This window comes from Ambystoma mexicanum, chromosome 1q, assembly GCF_040938575.1.
Source record: "Ambystoma mexicanum isolate Mex_15411 chromosome 1q, UKY_AmexF1_1, whole genome shotgun sequence".
Taxonomy (NCBI): domain Eukaryota; kingdom Metazoa; phylum Chordata; class Amphibia; order Caudata; family Ambystomatidae; genus Ambystoma; species Ambystoma mexicanum.
Window position 1 is genome coordinate 419,774,009 of NC_090922.1, and position 22,297 is coordinate 419,796,305.

Consider the following 22,297-nt stretch of genomic DNA (forward strand, 5'->3'; position numbering starts at 1 on the left):
TTGGGAGGTGTGAGCAAAGATTGGAGAATAGGTGCTGTTTGCGGGGAGGATTGTGAAAGGAGGAAATTAGGTCTGTGTAGTAGGAGGAATCGCCAGAACCCAGTGCAGAGATTAGGGCAGCAAAGTAATTTTTGTTGGGTAGGGGTAGGGGTAGGCTAGGTGTCTGTGTTTGAGAGGTGAGCTGGTTGGAAGGTTTGAATGTGCAATGGAAGAGGCATTAATAAAGTAAAGAGACAGGCGAGAGTTCTTAACATCCTCAAGGCAAGGGGCAAGCATCCTGCCTGAATTTTCTCCTCGGCATTTAAGAGTATATGGTAGAATACTGAGATGTAAAAGTGAAGAATGGAGTGATCACAGTGAGAGGGCTCGATGGAAAGGCAAGAGGAGGAGAGTGAATTGTAGAGAAAGACCAGGGCAAGAGTTACTTCCCACCAGAGTGGGTAGGCTGGTTCTGAAGGTAGTAGAGGGAGTGGTCAGATAGGAGGGAGTTCAGTTCAAGGCAGGTGACTAAAGAGGGCTTGGGGAGGTTAAAAGCCCCCTATATGACAATGTGGATGTCTGTAGGAAGTGACTTGAGGAGAAGGGTCAGGTCGGGGAAGGAGTTGAGAGGACCAAAAGGTTGATGGAGGACCAAAAGGTTGATGGAGGGCCAAAACAGTTGGAGTAGAAGGTAGGAGTTGAATAGTGCCATATTTAAAAGAAGAGTTCATGTTGGCTGGGAAATGGGGGTAGTGTTGAGGGCCTTATTGATGCCGCCCTTCCCAACTGGTTCGGGATAGTGGTAGAAGGTAGCTGTCAGTGTGATAGCAAGAAGTGAAAGATGAGGGTGATGAGTGAAAGTAGCCAGTGATGTTGAAAGACTTGTTGCTGTGGATTGTGCTGTGAAAGAAGGCGGGTGAGATGAAGGTGTAGTGCTTTAAGCGAGAAGGGTAGATGAGCTTGGAGAACAGTAGCGTCTTATTTGAGAGGTGTGCCTGCAGTGGGAGGCAGGAGGAAGATGGCCAGGCCAGAGATTTGTGCATAAGTTACACCAAATTGAGGTTGAAGGCTTTGAGAATTTAAGCGGAAGAGGGAGTAGGAGGAGGAATGGAGGGGGAAGAACAAATGCATGATGCAGTGTAAGAGAAATGAGCAAGTGAGCACAATGAAGAATGGGTGCAGCCCAAGAGAGGGGGGCTATTTAGGTGAGCGGAAAAGGGAAGGAGTGACCAGCTGGCTAAGAAAAAGCAGGTGTACGTTCTGAGTTGGGCTACAGGTAACCAAAAGACAGTTAACAGGCCCAAAACATCAATGTTCTTTAGTCCTGTGAGTTAACAGTAGCTCAGCGGTGAATGGATAGTCAATGTGTGGAAGGATCCCTATGCGTGGAAGAAGTCGCATAAAGGGTGTGCTTGGAGAAATCCTGGTTTGAGCAGAGGTTCTGGCCCAAAGCCCTTTCTAGGCCCAAACAAGGGAGCTGCCCTTTGCTGCTTTTGACCCTTGGTTGCAGACGCCCGGCCTTTACATCCAGTAGAGACTGAATATGGGAGGCAGTGTGTCCTATGTCCCTCTGTGAGCCAATCACAGTTGTAAGCAGAGGCCTGGGTCTTGTAGACGAACAGAGCTTTCTTTTTGCAGGCAGTACCCTCGGATGGTGCACATGGTCCTCTGTGTATTGGGTTGTAATGGGAGAGTGCAGCAAAGCTTCACATTACTGTGTGGTCCACAGCTCTTTTATGCCAGCATGGAAGAAGGAAGCTTTGCAATGTTCTCATGCGCTGCACATCTCCATTTAAGAGAAGCCATGGTGGTCAATCGGGCAAGAATTGGGGCAGTCGAACAAATCCCTGGCAATGGAGGAAATAACAAGGGCATTGTGTGGCAATCCTCATCAGGGAGAGCACCTGGATGTTTCAGGGGATAATTACTGGGGATTCTATTGCAATCCTTAGCAGTGGGTTAAGTACCTGAGGAGTTGTTGGCAATCCTTGCAATTGAGCAAGCTTCTGGGAATGTTATCGCAGCCCTTGCTAATGGGAAGCTTAACTCAGTGGATGGCAATAGGCTCAGCACCTGGGCAGTTACTGTTATTCCAGTGGAACAAGTACTCACGCAGTTGCTGACAGCACATTGCAATAGGGTAAATTTGATGTTGGCACCGCCTCAGATTCTTTTCAAGGGTCCTTGCAAACACGCTGCACAGTTGGCGATACAAAATTGTAAACTTTTGGCGTTTTCACAATGCTTTATAGTTCTACTGATGGAGTTGTGCCTCTGTGTTTGCCTTTCTGCGATTCACCACTACCTTTCACGTAGAATCCCTTCGGCCACCAGTAAACTGTTTTTGTAGTCTGTTTGTTTATTCCTGTGCGGCTGTCCCACCATTTCTTTATTTTTAATCATCTGTGATGGATTGAAAGGGTTATTACATATTCTCATTTCCCCATGGGAAGGTCCAGAATGCTGGGAATAATGTTGTTTTATTGGCTAATGCCAGTCTGCCTCCCAAACCGGACTACTCGGTTCCGTCTGCACGCAGGTAGCAAGTAGGTTGCAGTTCACTGTTCTGATGGTGCCATTGGTAGGGTGCTTGCACAGCCCAGCCAGCAGCAATTCCTGCAGACTGCGAACCTGTTTAGACTTGTTAATGAATGTTCTAAATTGCTGACTTTTAAATCCCCAAAGGCCAAATGTTATACTCTGGAACTATAATCTCCTTGAAGCGAAAGACCCAGGGTTATTTTCTGTAAACAATGTGCTGCTGCTTTGGAATCCGATTAAAGTTTGTGACTGTAACTGAAGTGTCCACTGAAACTTAGGAGGCCTCCTTTGCTACCATGAAGACTTGTTTTTTTGTAATTGCGATAACTGGATTACTGGCTTTTAATGCCCTTGTCAGCTATTTAGAAAGCAGGCAGTCTATTCTGTTGTGTGACCAAGGAAGAACTATGTGCGTTGCACAGTGAACGGGCGTTCCGTGGATGCAGAATTTCATGGTTTTTATTTTGATTTAAAATGCGCTGGTGGTGTGAAAAAATAGACCATTTCAACGTTATAACGGATCCAAAGGTGAAAACGTGAGCCGTGCAGCTGAGCTAATTGTCAAAGGCCCAGAACAGTGACACTTCCCAGGTCATCTGGGCTTGCGTTTATTCATACAGGGATCCCATCCGTAAACCCCTCGGATATAGGATTGCTGGACTGGGATCTTTATTCCACCTGTTGATCTCACAGAAGTCTGTATTTCCTCATAGACCCTTCTAATTTCCATATTCTGTGACAGTTGGTAAAGGGCTTTACATTTTGGCTAGTTTGGCATTGCAGGTGGCTTTTCAACACATACACCTCCTCGAACTTATTTTGGATAGATTTGTCCCCCGTTTTTGGATACAGTGGGCATTCTCAGACGATCTGTGTGTATGTTAAAAAACGTTATCTTTTGTTTTTAGTTTAGTAGTGGGATGTGGGAGCTGAGATGCACGTAGCCCTGGCTCCGAATTGGTGACAAGGGGTGCTACATTGGCAGAGGATCAGGTTATGTGGTGCATACAGCGTATTATAGGGGAGACACGCGGCAGTGACTAAGCCAAGATGGCTGATCTATTTTGGGAGCTGTCCAGAAGGTAGTCCTACCATCAGTTTGGGTAAGATGTTGGGATACAAACCAACACGCTACCCGCAGCGCGGCTTTTGGTGGAAGCAGTGTTTTAGCCCCAAGTCTCTAGTTACTAGTAGGTGGTGTGGTTTGGATACTGGTAAGCACTACATGCGTGTTATATAGTCAGTACACCTTGTGTGTTTTATTGAATGTGCCGAATCAGTGTGTGCTGTGTCTGGAATACATACTAGCTAGCCCCTGTCTACCAGCTTGGCTCACACGAGTTTTGTTTGGAACAGGTTGCCTTGGAAACAAGCGGGACAATCCGTGGGAACCACAACTGTCTTTGCTTTGTTCATATAACATCTTGAGATGCAGAGAAATGTAGACACTCCTTTCCACAGCACATGACTGTAGTGTGAGTGGTTTGTGTTCTATTACACTACTGAGGGATGCCACAATCCTTTTGGATATAGGACTACTAGCAGTAGAATTATAATGTGGCCAGTGACAGGTTGAAAAATGATGGAATAGTCTTTTACGGTTTTACAGAGGCATGATATATAGCCCTTGAGTAATTTGGTCCCGTATTCGGCTGGTACCTGACATATTGGGCAGTCTGTTTTAGATGAGCAGGTAAGAGAAGCCTTCTCACAGTTTGGATGGGCACCAGGATTTGCGTACGCTTCTTTAGCTGGTCATGGTTCTTGCACCTTAGCTAATCACACCACTGCCATACCATTAATACCTGCACATTTGTTCACTGATTTACTGATTCCGTATCTTGCATGCAGTGCGTGGAGATAGTAGGGACACATGCACTCTACACTACATTTGGAAGGATATGTCCCCCGTGGTTGGTGGCAAGGTGGCAGGATTCGGAAGCATCGCCCCCTCACTGTGACTTGAGCAGTGACACATGGGTGAAATCAGGCATCTGCCATGAGCAATAGAGTTCCTGTCGGACGGCCTGGTCTATTTGTATTTGTTTATTTATTCACAGCATTTGAACCCCCACTGTTATGTTTGCGAAATATTTGGGGTCAGAGGAATATGTTACATCTAACCCACCTTTTGGTTATGTTCCCTGAAGAAGACTGGGTCGTTGTAAATGATTAGTGGACCCATAGAGCTGAAACTATAGTTGGCAATTGTTGATTGCAGGACATGCTGTTTAAAAAGAGATGTTTTTGAAAAAGGTTTTGTGCATTGAAATTCAATTCATGCAGCTGGTTATACTGTCATCTCCACGTTGTAGAGAGTAGTGGCACACGGTATCAGTTCCAGTTGTGCTCAGTGGGAACTGGTTGGATCACCCACTCTTACTTATGGATTGTTAGGTTTATTAGCCGTATATGTGAGGTGTGTGTTTTGTGATTGACCCTTGGGGTTTAACTGCAGATGTATGCATGGAGATATGGCTCTGTGTTAGTGGGTTAGTTATGTGTGGTATACAGAATGAATTGTCACCACCCTTTGCATTCATGTGCATTATTATTTACAAAAAAGTGATACTTTTGATGAATATATTCGTCTTTGGCCCATGATTGTTGTTTTGTTCTGTGCTGAAATTTTATATTTTTCTGTTTGATGTGAATTTTGTTGGTTAGCACTCTTTTATATTTGAGCAATTTACATCTTGTACCAGCAGCTAATCTTGAGCACTGATCCCACTGTCCACAGTAGTGGACGTAGTGAAACAACCTTGTGTCCAATAGTGGATCAATTTGTTGTTTTTGCAATTGTGATTCCAAGTTTTAGACCTCATTACAGTAAGAAATGAGCCGATAATTACCCTTGTTGTTACCTTTTGGCAGCATTACAAGTTATAACAAAATCAAACTTTTGGGGAACTACTGCAGCTATGCTTGCTGCAAGGCTGGGTGATAGAGCTTCAGCATGTTTTTTTCTGTACAGATATAGTCCCTGCTTTTCTGGCCCTGATTCAGGCAGTACACTGCTCTCACCCAAGGGCAGGGGCAGATCCCACGGGAACCAGCCACCTCCACCCTCCCAGACTAACTGGTCGGGAAGGGGCAAAACGCCACTTGCAATTTAAAAGATGTTAAAAGGGGATGGGCTGCGTCCTGAGTTTGTATCTTTTCCTTCAAATGTGACCGACACCAGGGCTCCTAATGGGAACCCCTTTTTATTAAACATAATCATACACCACTATAAACACTACCCACTCTTTAACCCTTCTTCACTGTTCCGCTGGTCTGATTTTCCCTTAGAGATCTTCACTGTTAGCCCACCCTCCCTTAAACGGGTCAAAGGTACACCCTTAGGGTGTAACTGACGGAACATACCCGCACTTCTGTCTGGCACCACTCACTGTGGGCCAGTAGATGGACCCAGCAGGTGGACCCACCCCCTAGGTAGCCTTTGGTAGGCCACCACTTCTTACCTGCGCATCCCAGGGTACTTCTAATTACCTCTCCTTTTTCCTCGCCAAGCCTTGCCTTAAATTTTACCCAAATCTGTATACATCCCCAACTTACTTAATACATGCGTGTCCCCTGAGTGGAATAAAGACACACTCACATGGGTCTAGATAGAAAAATATTTTATTTAGTGTTTGTGTTTTTTTCATTGGCTTACCTGAACTGCACCATCCAGCCCACCATGGGACTGGATGGAATGTGGAAGAAGAAGAAACGAAAAACAGTGGACAACCACCCAGGAGTAGGTTGGGCAGGAAAGGGAATGTTAAGGGAGACAATGCAAAAACAAATTGTTGTGAACCATTGAGAGGAGCGAAGAGGAAGAGCCTGTAGCTGGTAGTTCCCTGGGGGACTGTGGCCTCAAGTGCCCCCGCCTGAAGGTTTGAGAACCCTTCAAGAACAGGGCCATGCGTGCCAGGGGTGACGCAGCATCTACCATGGTCCCGTGCTGCATTTCTCGAGCAACCTGGCACTCCTGTCCTCCAGGTGGACTGGCCCATATCAGTTGGCCCCGACAGTAAAGACAGTCATGTGCTTTGGGTGGCCTGGACCAGGCAGAAACGGAAGTGCCCAGTGACTGTGTGCCGCAGGGCCCGACCAAGAAGATATGTTCGCCCGTATGGATAAAAGTGGTCTCTGGACTATGGAGTAACTTTTCCTTATTCTTACCTTGGGCTAGGGATGGCATTTATTACTGGCGTTTTTAAGGGCGGATAAAACATGAGCATTCTTATATGGGGTGCATTTGTGCAGCCAACAAGGACATGTTTTTTACTGTTTGTCTGGATTTTTTGTATTTTTTATTATTGGCAGGAAGGGCCAACCCGACAGGAGTTTGCTATATGGTAATACTGGCATATATTGACAGAGCCAGCTTGGAGACCTATTTTCTTAGAGTATCATTACTGGCATTGGGGTAAAGCAAACCTGAGTATGTTCTTACGTGGGAATACTGGCATATTTCGGTGTAGTCAGCATGGACCTTTGTTTGCACGATCAACATATATATTTTCTATACTCGTTTATAGTGAGCAAAGGCTCCTCAAAATGTGTTTGAAAATGTTCCTCTGCACTGTTGATGACTAGACATCTCATGGATTAGTTAATGTCTTAACGTACAAAGCCGATTGTAAACGGTGGTTTATTCTACAACTGTTCACAGAAAGTGTGCTGCTAAATGCACCATTTTTCCCATTATTGTTCCTGAGGGGAGGCAGGGTTTTGGCGCCCTTGCTGTGCTCTGTCGTTTCTGTACATTCAATTGGGGGAGAACAAACCCCCTTTCGACTGTAGGCTCCCCTTGGGGTCAGCACAACTACACCAACTTCAAGCCACACTTGTTAAACAATCCTGGTTATGCTGATTCTGACCCTTTTGTGCATCATGTTGCAAAAGTATTGAGACGGTGGACTTCACCCCCCTTTTTTTGTCCCCATAACAAAACCTTTTTGCTGCATTAAAGGGAAGTTCTTGCACTTCCTTTTTGGTACAGTTTAAAAAGTAAAAAAAAATGACCTCCACCTCTATTGTAACTCGTCTGGCGATCATTACCGAGCGCGGTGTGGCATAGGAATACCAACTGCGGTTATTTTAGCACCCCTATAATCAGTCGGGCAGTAAAAACTGGTGGTATGTGTAACTGCTGCCTGTTTTTCCCATTACACATTCGTATGGTGGTCCTTGCAGATAAGGCCAAAGCCGAACACACTGATAAGAACTAGTGAAGGTGGTGACCCACTTCCCTAAATTTACGATGCTCAGGAAAGTCAAATTAGAAATCGCCAGTGAATGGAAATTGGCTTTCAGGGCAGTTCTTCCTCCAATAAAAATGTGTATTCATTAATCAGTGGGAAGGGTCGCTGTTGGTTGCATCATAATCCTCCCCTCTGTATGCTAATGCTGCAGCGGTTCAATACTTCCATATGGGTCATCATTCTGGACGGCAGGGGGCGGGGGCGGGGGCGGGCTGGCTGCCCTGGGTGTTGGGGCCTGATTTAACCAGTGGCAGCCCAGCAGTCGGTGTGTGCTAGGTGAACGCCACTGGAACATTCAGCTGGAAGCCGCGCACTTCACCTTTCCTAGTTATCCTTTTGGCATTTGCCTCCGTGAACTGCTCTGAATTTTGATCCAAGGAGTAGAGCGACTGGGGAAAATGGTAAATCAAATTACAGAAAATGGACGAGCTTCACTCATGAGAGGTACGTGCTGTGGGAGAAGATGAATTATATCAAGGGCAAGAAAGGTTGTTGAATCAGTTGAGTCCGCTCATAGTAAATATGTAATTGTTATGTGTTCCATTCCACTTTGTCATTCTGGGAGGCAAGTAAAACAGCAACTTTTGTTTATTAATGCAGCTTTCATATTTATTTTCGGTTTTGGCACAGAGATGCATTAATCAACCTAGCAACTATTTGTGTATATTATTTTATTAAAGGTCCCACTGTATGCTATCCCTGTAGTGTAACATTTCTAATGTATTAATATGGTCCTGTTTTAAAGGCAATTGGGTTGTCGCAAGTAGATGGCAGGGGTGAGGTTTTCGAGAAAATTGTTAATCCAGTTTGTGCAATAATTCTCATTTGTTCAACAGCCCATGCTTGAACTATTGACAAATGCTTGTTTTAAGTTGCACCCCGGAATTTGTATCTGTATTAATTGATTAGGCAACTACATGGCTCAGAAACATGTATATGAGGGCCGCGGCAGTGGGCGACGCAAAACCTTTACAGTACGATTTACAAACACACTTTGAATGTGGAGAGTGCTGAAGATGAGACCAGTTGGGTGGTGAGGGAAGAAACAATTGGGGGTGGGACCGCACTGAGAGGTTGGACATTTGTGCTTTGACTACAGTAGTCTCCATATAAGATTTTGATTCACTGCCTTCTTTGAAATTGGCAGTAAAATGGTTTTTTATTTTTTACTTTTTTTTATATTCCACTTGTTTTTAACCTTAAATCTGAATGTTTTAATAACAATGTTTTTCAAATTTCATTGCAAATTAAAATTTCTCTTTACCCTAATGTTCCTTTTCAGATCAGACTGTAATACCATTCAAACTACTTGCATTGGTACGTACCACTGATCCAAACATAGCCATGAAGCGCTGGGGGTGGAAGTAGGTGTCGGGTCCTTTTAGTGTCCTTTCTTTCCTATTTTTGTTGGGAGCATTATGTCAATCTCCCTTTTTTAATTGGAAGTTTTGCCATTTTACTTTTTAATAAAAGCAGCTTGGAAACAGCTAATTTGTAGTCTGACTATGTATATATATATATATATGAATCTCCAGGTCTGTAGACGTTACTGCGAACCAAACAGTTTTTCTGCTTCACAAAGCAATGCCTCCCTTCTTTTCTTGCCCCTCAAGAACCTTCTGCAGTGCTGAAGTGTTTTTGTAATGACCTGAACTTTAATACCCTAATGGTTCTGTGGGTTTGACTTCCTTCTTTAGGCTTTTTAACCGTTCTAGCGCAGACAGTGATTTTGAGTTGCTACCGGTTTCTTTTGCTCTCGCATCTTTTTTTTTATTTGCCTTTTCAAAACCCTCCGATGGCAACCACATCATGTAGATGATGAATGTAACCTGTGCCCCATGTCCATCTGAGTGTGGCATAGTCCTATTTGTCACTGGCTTATCTTCATGGTTTCAGTTTGGAAGCCGATGCAATGCCTGTGGGTATTCGCTCGTGATCTCGGCATTCAGTTTTTTGTTTGCGCGGACTGGTCCCTTGATCTTCGCGTGGTAGCCCAATGCATCGATGTCCCTTGACTTATTTTGCGTGTCTGACTCGTAGCGCAGGATTCGAGGGCAGAGGATACTGAACATGTTTTGATTGAAATGGAGACCCTATGTTTTTTTTTCTCACTAAATGCCACATTTTAATAATCTTGGTTGCCAATACATTTTAGTGGCTGAATATTTTGTATGCATGAATTCCCTATTGATATTTTATTTCTATCGCGCTCGTACACAAGTGTTTCAGAGCACGACAAGGCATGGAAGGGGAACGGGAGAACAAAACAGCGATCTTACTAGGCCCAGTGACATTGAGAATGCGCAAGTGCATGGGAGAGGGGGAGGGGAAAAGTGCATGGAAGGAGAAACGGATAAATAACAATAAATAAATAATAAAGGCAACAAACAGTTTTAGTGCAGCCAGCAATTTGCAAGTGTAAGGTTTAAGGCAGCAGACAGGGTAGGTCTGATAAGTGCAGGAAGAAAAGGGGGAGGGGGCTGTATGGGTACAGATACAGACCCCAGTGCAAGGGGTGGCCCGGAGGCAGTGCGGGCGGGTGGCAGGGTGAGCAGGTACCTGGGCCCGGAGGATGGAGGGTGGCCAGGTGCACGGTGCCAAGAGAGAACAGATCAGCAGGGGAGAGGGGGAGCAAAGGCAGAAGAAAAGAGGAAGGTCTTGAGGTTCTTCCGGAACCAGAGATGGTTCTCCTCAAGTTTTATAGTGGCAGGGAGGCTGTTCCAGAGGGAGGCCCCAGCCGAAGACGGAGATCTACCCCAGCTCGTTTCTTTGAAAAACTACTGACCCTGAGGGAGTTGGAGGTAGAGGAGCGAAGAGCTCGAGAGGGGAGGTATTTGCGGAGGGATAGCTGAAGGTATTTTGGACCCAGGCCCCAGAAAGCCTTGTGGACAATGCAGAGGGTTTTGAATTTAGTCCTTGCATCCACTGGGAGCCAATGGAGAGATTTCAGAGCTGGAGAGATACGATCCCAGGGCTTGAGGCCAAGGACAAGTCTTGCAGTCCTGTTCTGGATTAGTTGCAGAGGGCGGAGAGTAGAGTGAGGTAGATTTAGAAAGAGGCTGTTCCAATAGTCCAAGCTAGAGAGAACCAGAGCTTGGGATACCATGAGCTTTTTTTTTTCTTTAAGCTGGATATACAATTATTTAATGGAGTAAATCTGTAATTTCCATTCCCAAATGAAATATTCTAAAGGTGATACTTTTTTTAAAAATTGTAATTTTATTGTAATTTTCGTACATCAAGAACCAACAACCTTGGGAATAAGAAATTCAAACAGGAAAAAATCAACTCTTTTCTCCCCCCTCCCCACATGACACTCCATTGTTTTCTAGATAGTTTTCTCCCCTGCAGTTATTCTTTCCATGATGCATATGTTCAGCGCAACAATGATCCACTCTTTCTTACTCAGAGTTCTGGCACATTTCCATTTCATGACTAGGCAGGCCCGTGATTCCTGCAACACGGGCGCTGCCAACCTCTACAACCTTCTCAGTTCTCCCTCTACTTCCTCCATCCCGAATAGTATAAGAAAAGGCGTTTTGATATGGTGTATCCCCTCTAGGTGTTTCACCCACCCCAGTACTTCGTCCCAGAACACCTGTATACCCACCACATATACCAATAGTCGGCCCTCTCCCCACATAAGTGCCAACACTTGGGGTTTGCCGACTGAAACATCTTTGGGAGCCGGACCGGGTCATATTGCCATCGATGAAGGAGCTTTATGGCATGTAGTTTGTACTGAATCGAGATCGAGGTCCGAGAGACCAGCTTACACATTTTCAACAAAAGCCCTGGCTCTATTTCCATAGCCATATCTCTTTCCCATCTATGTCTCAGGTTCTCTGTGGACCCCTTCCTGCGAGCAACAGTACACTGTACATAGCCAAAATCAAGCACTTTGTTTCAATTGTCTTATCCAGGAGACCTTCAAAGGGAGTAAGGTCTCTCTGTATCCCCTCTCTCCATGTTTTGCTTGTGAGCACTCCTTTTAGCTGAAGATATGAGAAGACAGAAAGAGTGCCTATGCCCAGTTCCCCCTCCAATTCCATATTCGTTTTGAAGGTGCCCTTCTTCCATAGTTGGCCCACCCTCTCCAGACCGGCCTCAAACCATGCTTGGGATCTCTCCGGGTTTGGGACGCGTCGCGGACACCAGGCACCCAAAGGTGACTCGGGTGGGGGGGGTCGGGGGGGGAGGCCATTTCGTTACTCCATCCATATCCGCATTCTCGTGCCAAATCTCCCATGTAGTCCCCAGGATCGGGTGGTCCCTGATTTTGCGGGGAAGCTTGCCTCTTGGTACCCACAACCACTCCCCTACCGTGGCGGGGGCGAAGTTAAGATTGTCCAATCCAACCCACTGGAATTCCCTCTGCATTCTCAGATGTGGTATGAGGACCCCTAGCTGTACAGCTTTATAGTACAATTTCAAATTCGGAAGCCCCATCCCCCCCTTTCTTTCGGCAAGGTGAGAACCTCGTACGTAACTCTTGCTTTCTTCCCCCGTCACAAAAACATAAGCATCTCCCCTTTTTGTTTTATGGAAAAAAGACTCAGGAACCCGGATCGGAAGCATCTGAAATGCGTATTAGAACTTTGGTAGGCACACCATCTTAAGGGCATTAAGGCGTCCGAGCCAAGATATGGTCAGTGTTCCCCATCTTTGCAGATCGGCACGAAATCCGGAAATGAGTGGGAGGACGTTGGCGTCAAATAAATCTCTCACCTCCCTTGTGAGATTACCTCCCTTGTGAGATTAATCCCCAGATATCGCAGTGTGTCCCCCTTAACCATTAGCCCCAGTGAGGTGAATCTGTCCATGCCTTCATCCCTGTGCCTCCTCAGAGGAAACAAGACCCACTTGGCCCTGTTAATCTTAAAACCGGATAACTCTACATATTGTTCAATCAGGTGGATTACCCTTGGTATGGAGGTTGGGGGGGGGGGTTCCTTATATGCAAGAGCATATCATCTGCGTATAAAGCAACTTTGTAATCTACCCCTCTCGCTGTGAGTCCTTCTACTCGGGGTCCCCTCTGATTCTTTGAGCTACATGCTCCAGGGAATACGCAAATAGGATTGGGAGAGGGCACACCCTGTCTAGTACCCCTACTTAAGGCGAACCAGCGGGTTTAGCCATCATTAACTGCCACGGATGCCCTAGGGGGAAGTGTACAACGCCATTCTGCCCATCCTGAATCTAGACCCCAAACCCACCTTGCCCAGAACTGCATCAAAGCACCACTCCACCATATCGAAAGCTTTCTCTGCATCTACCGAGAGAACGGCGGGGTCCCCCACGCAGGGTCCTGCGTCTCATGAATCAGATGCAAGGTTTTTCAAATGGATTGTGTCCTCCCATGTATTCCTTATCTTTGATAAATCCACTTCCAGCTTGCTGGCCTCGGAAACAGTAGGCGCTGTACGTCGGTGTCCCTCGAAGGCCTGCGTATCGGCACCGACATCACCATAGGTATAAATAGTCTTGCGCAGCCTCCGTTGCTCAGTTCCGTTTTTCTGCACTTCGTAAGCCTCAGAGACGCAACGCTCGGTTCTTCTACTCATCGAAAATCTTCAAAAATGCTCAATATCCTACGATGGCATCTTAGTCCGAAACATTGACGCCTCAATCCGGCTTCAAAAATTTTCGAGATTGTGGTAAAAAGATGTCAATAACGGATCCTCACAGGATCTGTTTGTGGTGCCTGGGATCAGAGCACCAGTGTTCGGAATGTGAGGACTGCATAGCCATGACAGCGAAAGCCTTGAAGGACTGTAGGGGGAAGCTAGAAAAAGGTAAGGCAATTTAATCTTCTACCCCTTCAAAATTGTCCTCGGCTGAGTCGAGACATTCGTCTCCTCATCATCAAAAGAAACATTCCCGATCGAGATCTTGCAGCGGTTCCCACCACTCTTCAAGATCGAGACACTCTAAGAAGAGGCGTCATAGATCTCCCTCTTCTTCAAATTCCCCAGACAGGGTCACCTGCCCCACTAAACACAGCTCTCCAGCTAAGTGGGAAGTATTTAGCAAGAAAATCCAAAGAGTCTTCGAGAACGTGGCCTTCACCCCCTCGGAGATGCCTAGAGGTGATACCCCGGGTGAAAAAACGCTGTGATTCGTCGAACAAAAACCCTCGTGAGTCATGAACCCTTGAGTAAAAACAATAATTAATCGAATAAGACTGCGTCATTGACGCCATCGTCGAAGTTACCTTCGACGGACAAGTGTGTCATCCTCGTCGACCCCGATGAAGGATAGGCCCTCGAAGCCTCAAACCTCAACTGCACCACCGGCACCAGAGGTGTCGAAGGTCCCGCCCAAGGCGTTGACAGTGGTATTGACAATATCGACAACACCGAGTAGGATTCAGATTCTCTCAAAGATATCAGGGCCTTTTTTGTGTTTTTTGATGCCATTTGCGGGTTTGTCAAGACCTATAACGTCTGCATCGACAATCACAACTTTTCCCCTAGTAGTATCAACCAATTTGGCTCCTTCTCTGGAAATGGGTTTTACCCCATATCCAAGATCTGACTATTTCAGAGCTTTAGCCTCTATATATGAGGAAGGGGAGGACTCTGACAATGAGAGACCTTTTGGGTTACAAACAACAAGAGTACCCATTCCAGAGTAGCTAATTTCTGAGGAGAATAGATTAAGAGATCTAGAAGAATCTTTACAAGATGCCAGTGGCATAGATACCTCTCCAGAGGCAGAATTTGCCAGTACAGAACCTGGAGAGCATGCAGAAATGCCTTATAGAGCCCTTAAGGCATGAATTATGCAATTTATGGGGTGGACAACACCTGCACCCTCTTACCAGCAAGATGATTTTACTTTACAGACATCTTAGATAAAGGGCCTCAAGAAGATCCTATAGTCCCTTTTCATGCTGCATTTCAGACCCTGAATATTTCAGTAAGTACCCAACTCCAGAGAGTCTAGTAGGGCAGGCAGCAATGGCATCAAGTAGTAAGTCGGCATACCCCACTATACACAAGTCAGACGACATAAATGTGATGCAATGTCTAAAAAGATCTTTTCAGCATGCAGTATGGCACTTAAGTCTATTAACGTCACTTGCACGCTAGCGAGATTCAGCCACACCCTTTGGGAGTGTGCTTCATCAGCAGCTGACTGTTTCCTAGAAGGGGAGGAAAGAGATGCATTCTTGAACATCATCAAGGATGGGAAGGATGCGATGTGTGAGTCTCTCCAAATAGGTCTCGACTCTGCTGACGCCATCAGCAGAGCCGTGGCGGCGAGTACCACAATCCACAGATTTGCCTGGGTGCGGAAGTCTGGTTTTGCTCCTGATGTACAAGCTAGGCTTCTGAATGTGCCCTTTGACGGCACCTCTCTATTTGGCAAAAAAGCTGATGACAGCCTGGAGAAATTGCAAACCTCAAAGGCGGCAGCAAAATCCCTTGGGGCTGGTCAAACTCCAGATCGCCTCACAGGTTCGTCCTGGAGGGGGAAGCTGTCATGACCCTTGCCCCTGGCCCTCACTGGCAAGTCAGCCTTCCAGTTAGGGCCAGGTCAAAGGCCTTAAAACCTCATTCAAGACTCTCTTGGAGTCAGGCTCATAACCATCATGAAGACCAACATTAGAATGGGACTATTTACTTGGGACTATTTAACTTGGGGGGGGGGGGGGGGAGTTAAGGGGGGGTTCAACCAACATGGAGGAACACACATAGTTCAGTTACATGGAACTGAGCTTTGCGGTCTAGTCTTTTGGGTGTGGCAGGCCTTGGACTACTACTTTGGGTGTGGCAGGCCTGGGACTATTTTACCTGGACTACTTTAACTGAGATTATTTAAACCACACCCAAACCGCAGAACATGCTTTGCGTTATACTGCTCTGGGCAGCGTAACGCTCACCGTGTACAGTTCTTTGATGCCAGCTTACCTGAAACCAAGGAACTGCAGAGCGAGAAAGAACACTACGAAACTTACCTGGAACAGTATACTGTCTTCAATCCATCGGTGACTTCAGTTCCACTCACCTGAAAGTACGAACTCCATCATCCGGCACCGCATGCATCCTGGAATACCATAACCTGGAAAGAGGAGGAAGAGACAGCATTAGTAAGCGTTTACTCACGTTTCCTCCCGAATGAAGAAAGCCACACAATTCTTACCTGGGTAGTCCTCTCCTGGTCATTATCATTGCTGGAACATTACGGCGCTCAGCGAGGAACATCACAACCTGCAAGGATAGAAAGGACACAGGTTAGCAATATAAAAGGCGAAACAGCGACACGCATTGCTCACCCGACAGCATCGCGCACACCGCGCTTTCACCTACCGGCCCATGCTCATCTTCAAACTGCATGACAACACCAAAATACCTTTCCATACCTAAAAGTAAAGAAGCAAGACATTATTATTCGAACTAAGAGGAACATAAGAACTGAATATAAAGACTGTAAAGCAGCAAACCTACGGAGTCGCAGCAGGCCGGGATTCCCACAGGGGGGCTTGCACCAGTGAATTAACTTGGTCGCTGCTCGCCCCCCACTTCTATGTGCCCCTGCCACGAGGAGCAGGACGGAGAATCCACCTTTTACAATATTAAGGTGAGGAGACGGCCCAAGGGGGAGGAAGGAGTTGAGGCTAAGGGAGGTGGGAAAACATAGACAATCTGGTATTGAATCCAGCTCTCCTATATTGCAGACCCATCATTAACCAGAGGATTTACCAAGGGACCGGGAGAGGGTTCGAGAGTGCAAATCATCCAACCAGGGCTGGGTGGCGTCCCCGTGGATACCAGGTGAGCATAATAGAAGTCCTTTGATTTTTACTCCGCATTCGGAAAAGGCAGAGGGCAGCCAGCTCAAAGGGGCCAGAGACTATTCACCCATGGTGGACGGGTCAAAGGTACCAAGTCTGCATCAGCAGGTGCTGCTTTACCCTCAACATCTGCATCAGCCGCTCCTAAACCCCTCTGAGGTCTCTCCACACAAACCACCAGTAGGAGGCAGGTTAACTCAGCATCTGACAGAATGGCAGGCTATTACATCAGATGCTTGGGCTTTGGAGACAATTTCCCAAGGTTACTGCCTGCCTTTCCTACATACTCCTCAGTCATCCACCGGGGAACAACCCTTTGAAGTTTCCAGACCCGCTCCTTATGCAGGAGATCTCAGACCTGCTAGAGAAAGGTGCCATAGAACCGGTACCTGTAGCGGAGAGGAACAAGGGTTGGTACGCCCCCCCCTACTTCCTAATACCAAAGAAGGACGGAGGATTGAGACCCATCTTGGACTTACGAGAATTGAACAAATTCCTCAGGAAGGACAAGTTCAAGATGGTAACCCTTTCTCAGATCCTTCAGGACTGGTTGGTATCTCTAGACCTTCAGGATGCTTACTTTCATGTGCCAATCCATCACAAGCACAGGAAGTACCTTATCAATTTCGAGTTCTGGCATTTGGGCTGACCTCCGCTCCAAAGGTCTTCACCAAGCTAATGGCGGTTGTGGCTGCAAGTCTGAGGGAAGGGATTCATGTCTACCCCTACCTGGACGACTGGTTGATCAGAGCAGCGTCCCCAGAACCGGTTCAGATCCATCTAGATTGTTTGCCACTTCCTCCACAAGCTGGGCTTCTCCCTCAACTTAAAGAAGTCATGGATGATTCCATCACAGAGACTCCAGGTCATTGGAGCAGTCCTGGACTCATCCCTGGGGAAACGCCTTGCCACTAGAGGCATGGGTTCAAGATATTATACAGATGGTCACTAGGTTTCCAAATGCCCAGCGTCTACCAGCCTTCGACTTTTTGAGGTTGCTTGGCCTCATGGCATCCTGCATTTTTCTAGTGCCAGAGGCTCGCGTGAGAATGAGATCTCTCCAGTGGGCGCCAAGCACCCAGTGGTCACAATTCTCAGGAAGGATGTCAGATCTCCTACTAATCCTGGACAGAGTGGCGCGAGACCTTCAGTGGTGGGCCTGTCTGGAGAAAATCTGGAAAGGACAACAGTTTTGGCAACCATGGCCGGAAATAACAATAGTCCCGGACGCTTCACTCATGGGGTGGGGAGCCCATGCCAACGACTTGACCATCAGCGCTCGTTGGTCTCCAACGGAGTCCAGACTGCACATCAACCTATTAGAGCTGAGAGCGACCAGACTAGCACTGAAGGCTTTCCTGCCATCAGTACAGAGAAAGAATGTCCTGATAATGACGGACAACCCAGTGGTCATGCACTACCTCAACAAAAGAGGAGGCGTAGGGTCACTGCCACAGTGCAGAGAGGCAATGTAGCTCTGGTTTTGGGCAATTCAAGAAGGAATCTCTCTATCAGCACTTCACCTAGCTGGAGAGAAGAATATAACGGTGGATGCCCTGAGCAGGCAGATCAGTCTCCCACGAGTGGGAACTAGCTCAGGAAGTCCTTTTAGAGATCTTCGCCCTTTGGGGAACCCCTCAAGTGGATCTGTTCTCCACCAGTATCAACCGAAAGTGCGATCAGTATTGCTCAAGGGAATTTCCCCCGTGAGGAGCTCTAGGGGACGCGTTTGTGGTGGACTGGTAGTTTCCACTTCCGTACGCGTTTCCTCCAATCCCCATCATTCCTCAAATTATGAGGAGGTTGAGGAGATTCCAGAAACCCATGATCCTAATTGCCCCGGATTGGGCCAGGAGAACGTGGTACCCGGCTCTTCTAGACATGTCCATCTGTCCTCCGATTCATCTTCCGCAAAGAGAGGATCTTCTTTCGCAGGAGGGAGGTCGGGTTCTCCATCCTGATATCTGAACCCTCAACCGTCGCGCTTGGTTTCTGAAAGGTTGCGATACAAGGAATGGGACCTCCCGGATGATGTAATGGAGGTGTTGCTTACAGCCAGGAGGCCAGCAACAAAATCTTTATACCGCTGCTGTTGGAATAAATTCTGCAGCTGGTGTAGAGATAAGAATATTTAACCTTTTTCATGTAGTACACTGATGGTGTTATCTTTCTTTCTATACTTGGCAAATTCAGGCCTTCAAGTTGGCACAATCAAGGGTTACCTTGCCGTGCTGTCAATCTTTAAGCGCACGGCTGAGGAGCCTTCATACTTCAAATTGCCCATAGGCATTCAATTTCTGAAAGGGTTAACTAATGACTTTCCCCTAACTCCTTTTCAAGTTCCACTGTGGGACCTAAACCTAGTCTTAACATTTCTAATGGGTACTCCGTTCGAACCTCTTCATTCCTGTACATTAAGGTTTCTCACTCTTAAAACAGTCTTCCTAGTCGCTTTAACTTCTGCCAGAAGAGTGAGCAAATTACAAGCTTTATCTTGCAAACCTCCCCATACAATCTTTCACAAAGGTAGTTCTTCAAGTGAAGCCAAATTTTCTCCCAAAGGTGGTCTCAGAATTCCACATCACACAAACAATAACCTTACCTTCATTTTACCCTCCTCCCCATCCAGGGAAAGAGGAAGAGAGATTGCACAGGCTGGATCCAAGGCGTGCCTTGAGTTTTTACATTAGCAGACTTGCGAAAATGAGGCAAGCAGACCAATTGTTTGTGGGGTATGCAGGACATAAGTTAGGTTTACCTATTACGAAACAGACCATCTCAAGATGGATTATACTATTATAGAGTGCTATAAATTGGCAGGGAAAGAGCCTCCTCAACACCTCGGGGTTCATTCAGCCAGGGGTATCGCGGCCTCTTCAGCTCTCCAAAGGGGAGTTCCAATTAAAGACATATGTGTGGCTGCCACATGGCTGTCCACACATATTTTCACCAAATTCTACAGTCTCGATTCCTCCTCTAGCCAGGAAACGAAATTTGGAAAAGCTGTGTTGCTCTCTGTGCATCTTTAAAGGAAAGCATTTCGTTTTACTCCAGCCTCCTATACACATTACTGCTTTGGGAGTCTATCAAAGATTAGGAATACGTGGGAGGACACAATCCATTCGAAGAACAAGTTACTTGCCAACTGTAATGCTCTTTCGACTGGATGTTACTAGATTGCTGAACCGCATCAATGGTAGTTTGGGCACCTTTAATGCTATCATGCAAAACTGAGATGGAGGAGATTGGGCATCTAGCATCCCCAACTCAACACTGCCTCCTGCTCACCATCTTCTTCGACCTCCAATATGACGCTGCTGTACCCCGGTACTGTGTTGAGCCACCTGAGCCCGTTTGCTGCTTAAGGACTCCCAGTTTGACGCCGCAAATCATGGCTCCACACTGCTGCGCCTTTAGACGAGAGCAAAAGGTACTGTTAAGAGGCCCTGTGCCCCTGGTCACTCTTGGGAACCCATTTACTTTTAAGCCACCCTTCTCTGCCTTGTTCTTAAAGACCGCCTTTGAACAGTGACATTGTGGCAGCATTGTGCAAAATTATTTTATAATTTGTTATTTATAACACGTTTAATACCCAAAGGTTGGTTTCTAAGCGCGGGCCCGGGGATCGAACCTCTGTTACTGTGTCTTGCTTCCAAAGCGAGTACGTTGCCCCTGAGCTCTCCTCCCAGCATGAAAACCCCTGCTCATATACCCAGATTACCCATTCACAAGTCTGCATTCTCTGTGGTCTTTTACAGGGGTAGGTTTTGTTGGTGGTTTCCGATTAGTTGTTTGCATTTTACCGTTCGAAGAAAGGTCTATATTTGTTGAGGACTTTGATAGGATGTAATGTGATTTTAGACTATTGTACATAAGTTGTTTGGGTGGCTCCTGTTTTCAGCTCGTACCCTTCCTGAAGAGTTTAGCCTGCCATACCATGAAAAGCTAAGGAGGTATACTAGTCGGGCTCTCTGTTTCCCTTTCATGATCAGGATTTCTGCTGATTGCTAATAGTGTGGGGCTGAGAAAGGGGTTTTAGTCATTAGTCATCCACTGTACTCCTGCACAGCAGAAGTAATTTTGTCGCAGGTTATGTTGTTCATTTTAATTTGTCACAGGACTTTCTGGATGATATTGAAACCAAACCAGAAAAACACATTTTCATACTTTGATCTCACCATCGTGCACTTCAAAGCAAAAATGTTAGCCCCTACTAACCTCATGGTCTGTTCAAGGTTCACAGGCAAGGCCACTATTGGGAGCAAGAAAAACGTTGCATGGGTTTCTGCCATTTGTTCCATTGGATGCAACTTACTTTAGGCTTCCAAGAATGTTTGGTCTAGATGGGGTAGTAGTTGAAAAGCTACAATAGGGATGATGCACTGTATACTTACTGTCCTGTGTATGACATGTCGTCTGTTGAAAATGCTGTTTAGAGATATTTCTGCCACCCTTCATTTTTTTGGAGTGGAGGTGAAGGAACTGGACACTTAAAAAGAAATTAGCTGTCCCTGTATACTATTCCTAGTAAAACGGGATTCTCCAATTTTGTGGATAAAGGAACATTTATGTTGAAACTTAATTTCTTATTTATTTCAATGTATAGAATGCTTTTGCCAAAGTGCTGAACAAAAACACATACGCTTTTACAAAAGAATAATAGTATTTATAAACTGTTCAATTGTGAAGGAACATTTCATTCAAGATGAAGGAAGATGAGATTTAAAAGATTAATGAAAACTGTAAAACGTGAAAGAAAACTATACAGAAAGAGGGATAACATTCCAGAGTTGGCGGCTAAGGGAAAAAAAGAATGTGGAGGAGGAACAGTCGGATAGATAGACCTGGCGGGGGGGCGGATGATCGTTTCAGCCGCCAAAGATCCGGAACTAGTGAACAGCACGGAGGATCTACACTTATGAAACAACCCGAGGTGAGGAGGGGTAACCCTATTGAGAGGGGTCTTTGGAAGGGGTGGGGATCACCAACTGATGAAATCCACTGAGGAGGCCTGCGCCCGTCGCCCTCCGCCTCCTTTCTTCCCTTCCCTTCCCTTCCCTTCCCTTCCCTTCCCTCCATCTGCAACATTGCAGGAGCGTAGGGAACACGCTCTCAACCCGGGGAGCCTCGGACTTCTTACCCGGGGAGGCTGACCCCGCAACCTTTGAAACACATTTGGAAAGAAGTGCAACAGAGGAAGATTCACACCGAGCTAGACTGGGCTCGTGCCTCGGAGTAGCCCACACACCGGCACTGGAAGGGGGCCCTACATCATCACTGTAACCACAGACACGAACGCTGAGGACGCTGGAGAGGACCTGTGGACTCTTAAGTGACACCTACTTTGTGAGAGGGGAGAGGCGGGGAGTGAAACGTGCAGACCCCTGACATAAGGTGTGGCGGAATGACCTCCCCCGGTGTTGGGGAGAATTCTCATTCAAGGGCTAATGTCCCTCACCTAGTGAGTCCCCCAGCAGCTTTTCTGGAGTTTATTTTTCCACCTGTTCAGAGTGTACATCCTTTTTCCACTCTTACATGTGTTTTGGCCTATGTGTTTTACTCATTGTGTGATCTTGGGCACTGGAGCACACCACTCCAGGTGCCCCTGTTCTTGTATGGGTTACACAGCACCTTCAGTGTAGTAACCCAGGTTTGTCTTTAAGACTTCCCTCCGACTCCATTTCGCTGGGGCTGACTACTGTCCCCCAGAGAAAGGTAA

At 46.5% G+C, this 22,297-nt stretch overlaps 1 protein-coding gene across 4 annotated transcripts in view; it reads left to right on the forward strand.

The window, feature by feature from the left end:
- SLC12A4 (solute carrier family 12 member 4) overlaps positions 1 to 22,297 on the forward strand; it is a 1,569,223-nt gene that overhangs the window by 476,038 nt on the left and 1,070,888 nt on the right. Inside the window, exon 1 of one of the 4 annotated variants that reach the window (XM_069639661.1) lies at positions 8,049 to 8,219. The exons of the other annotated variants lie outside the window; for them this stretch is intronic. Coding sequence (XP_069495762.1) covers positions 8,174 to 8,219 — 46 coding nt within the window. The 5' untranslated portion in view covers positions 8,049 to 8,173. Of the gene's footprint in view, positions 1 to 8,048; positions 8,220 to 22,297 lie in introns of those variants that run through there. 4 annotated transcript variants of the gene reach the window in all.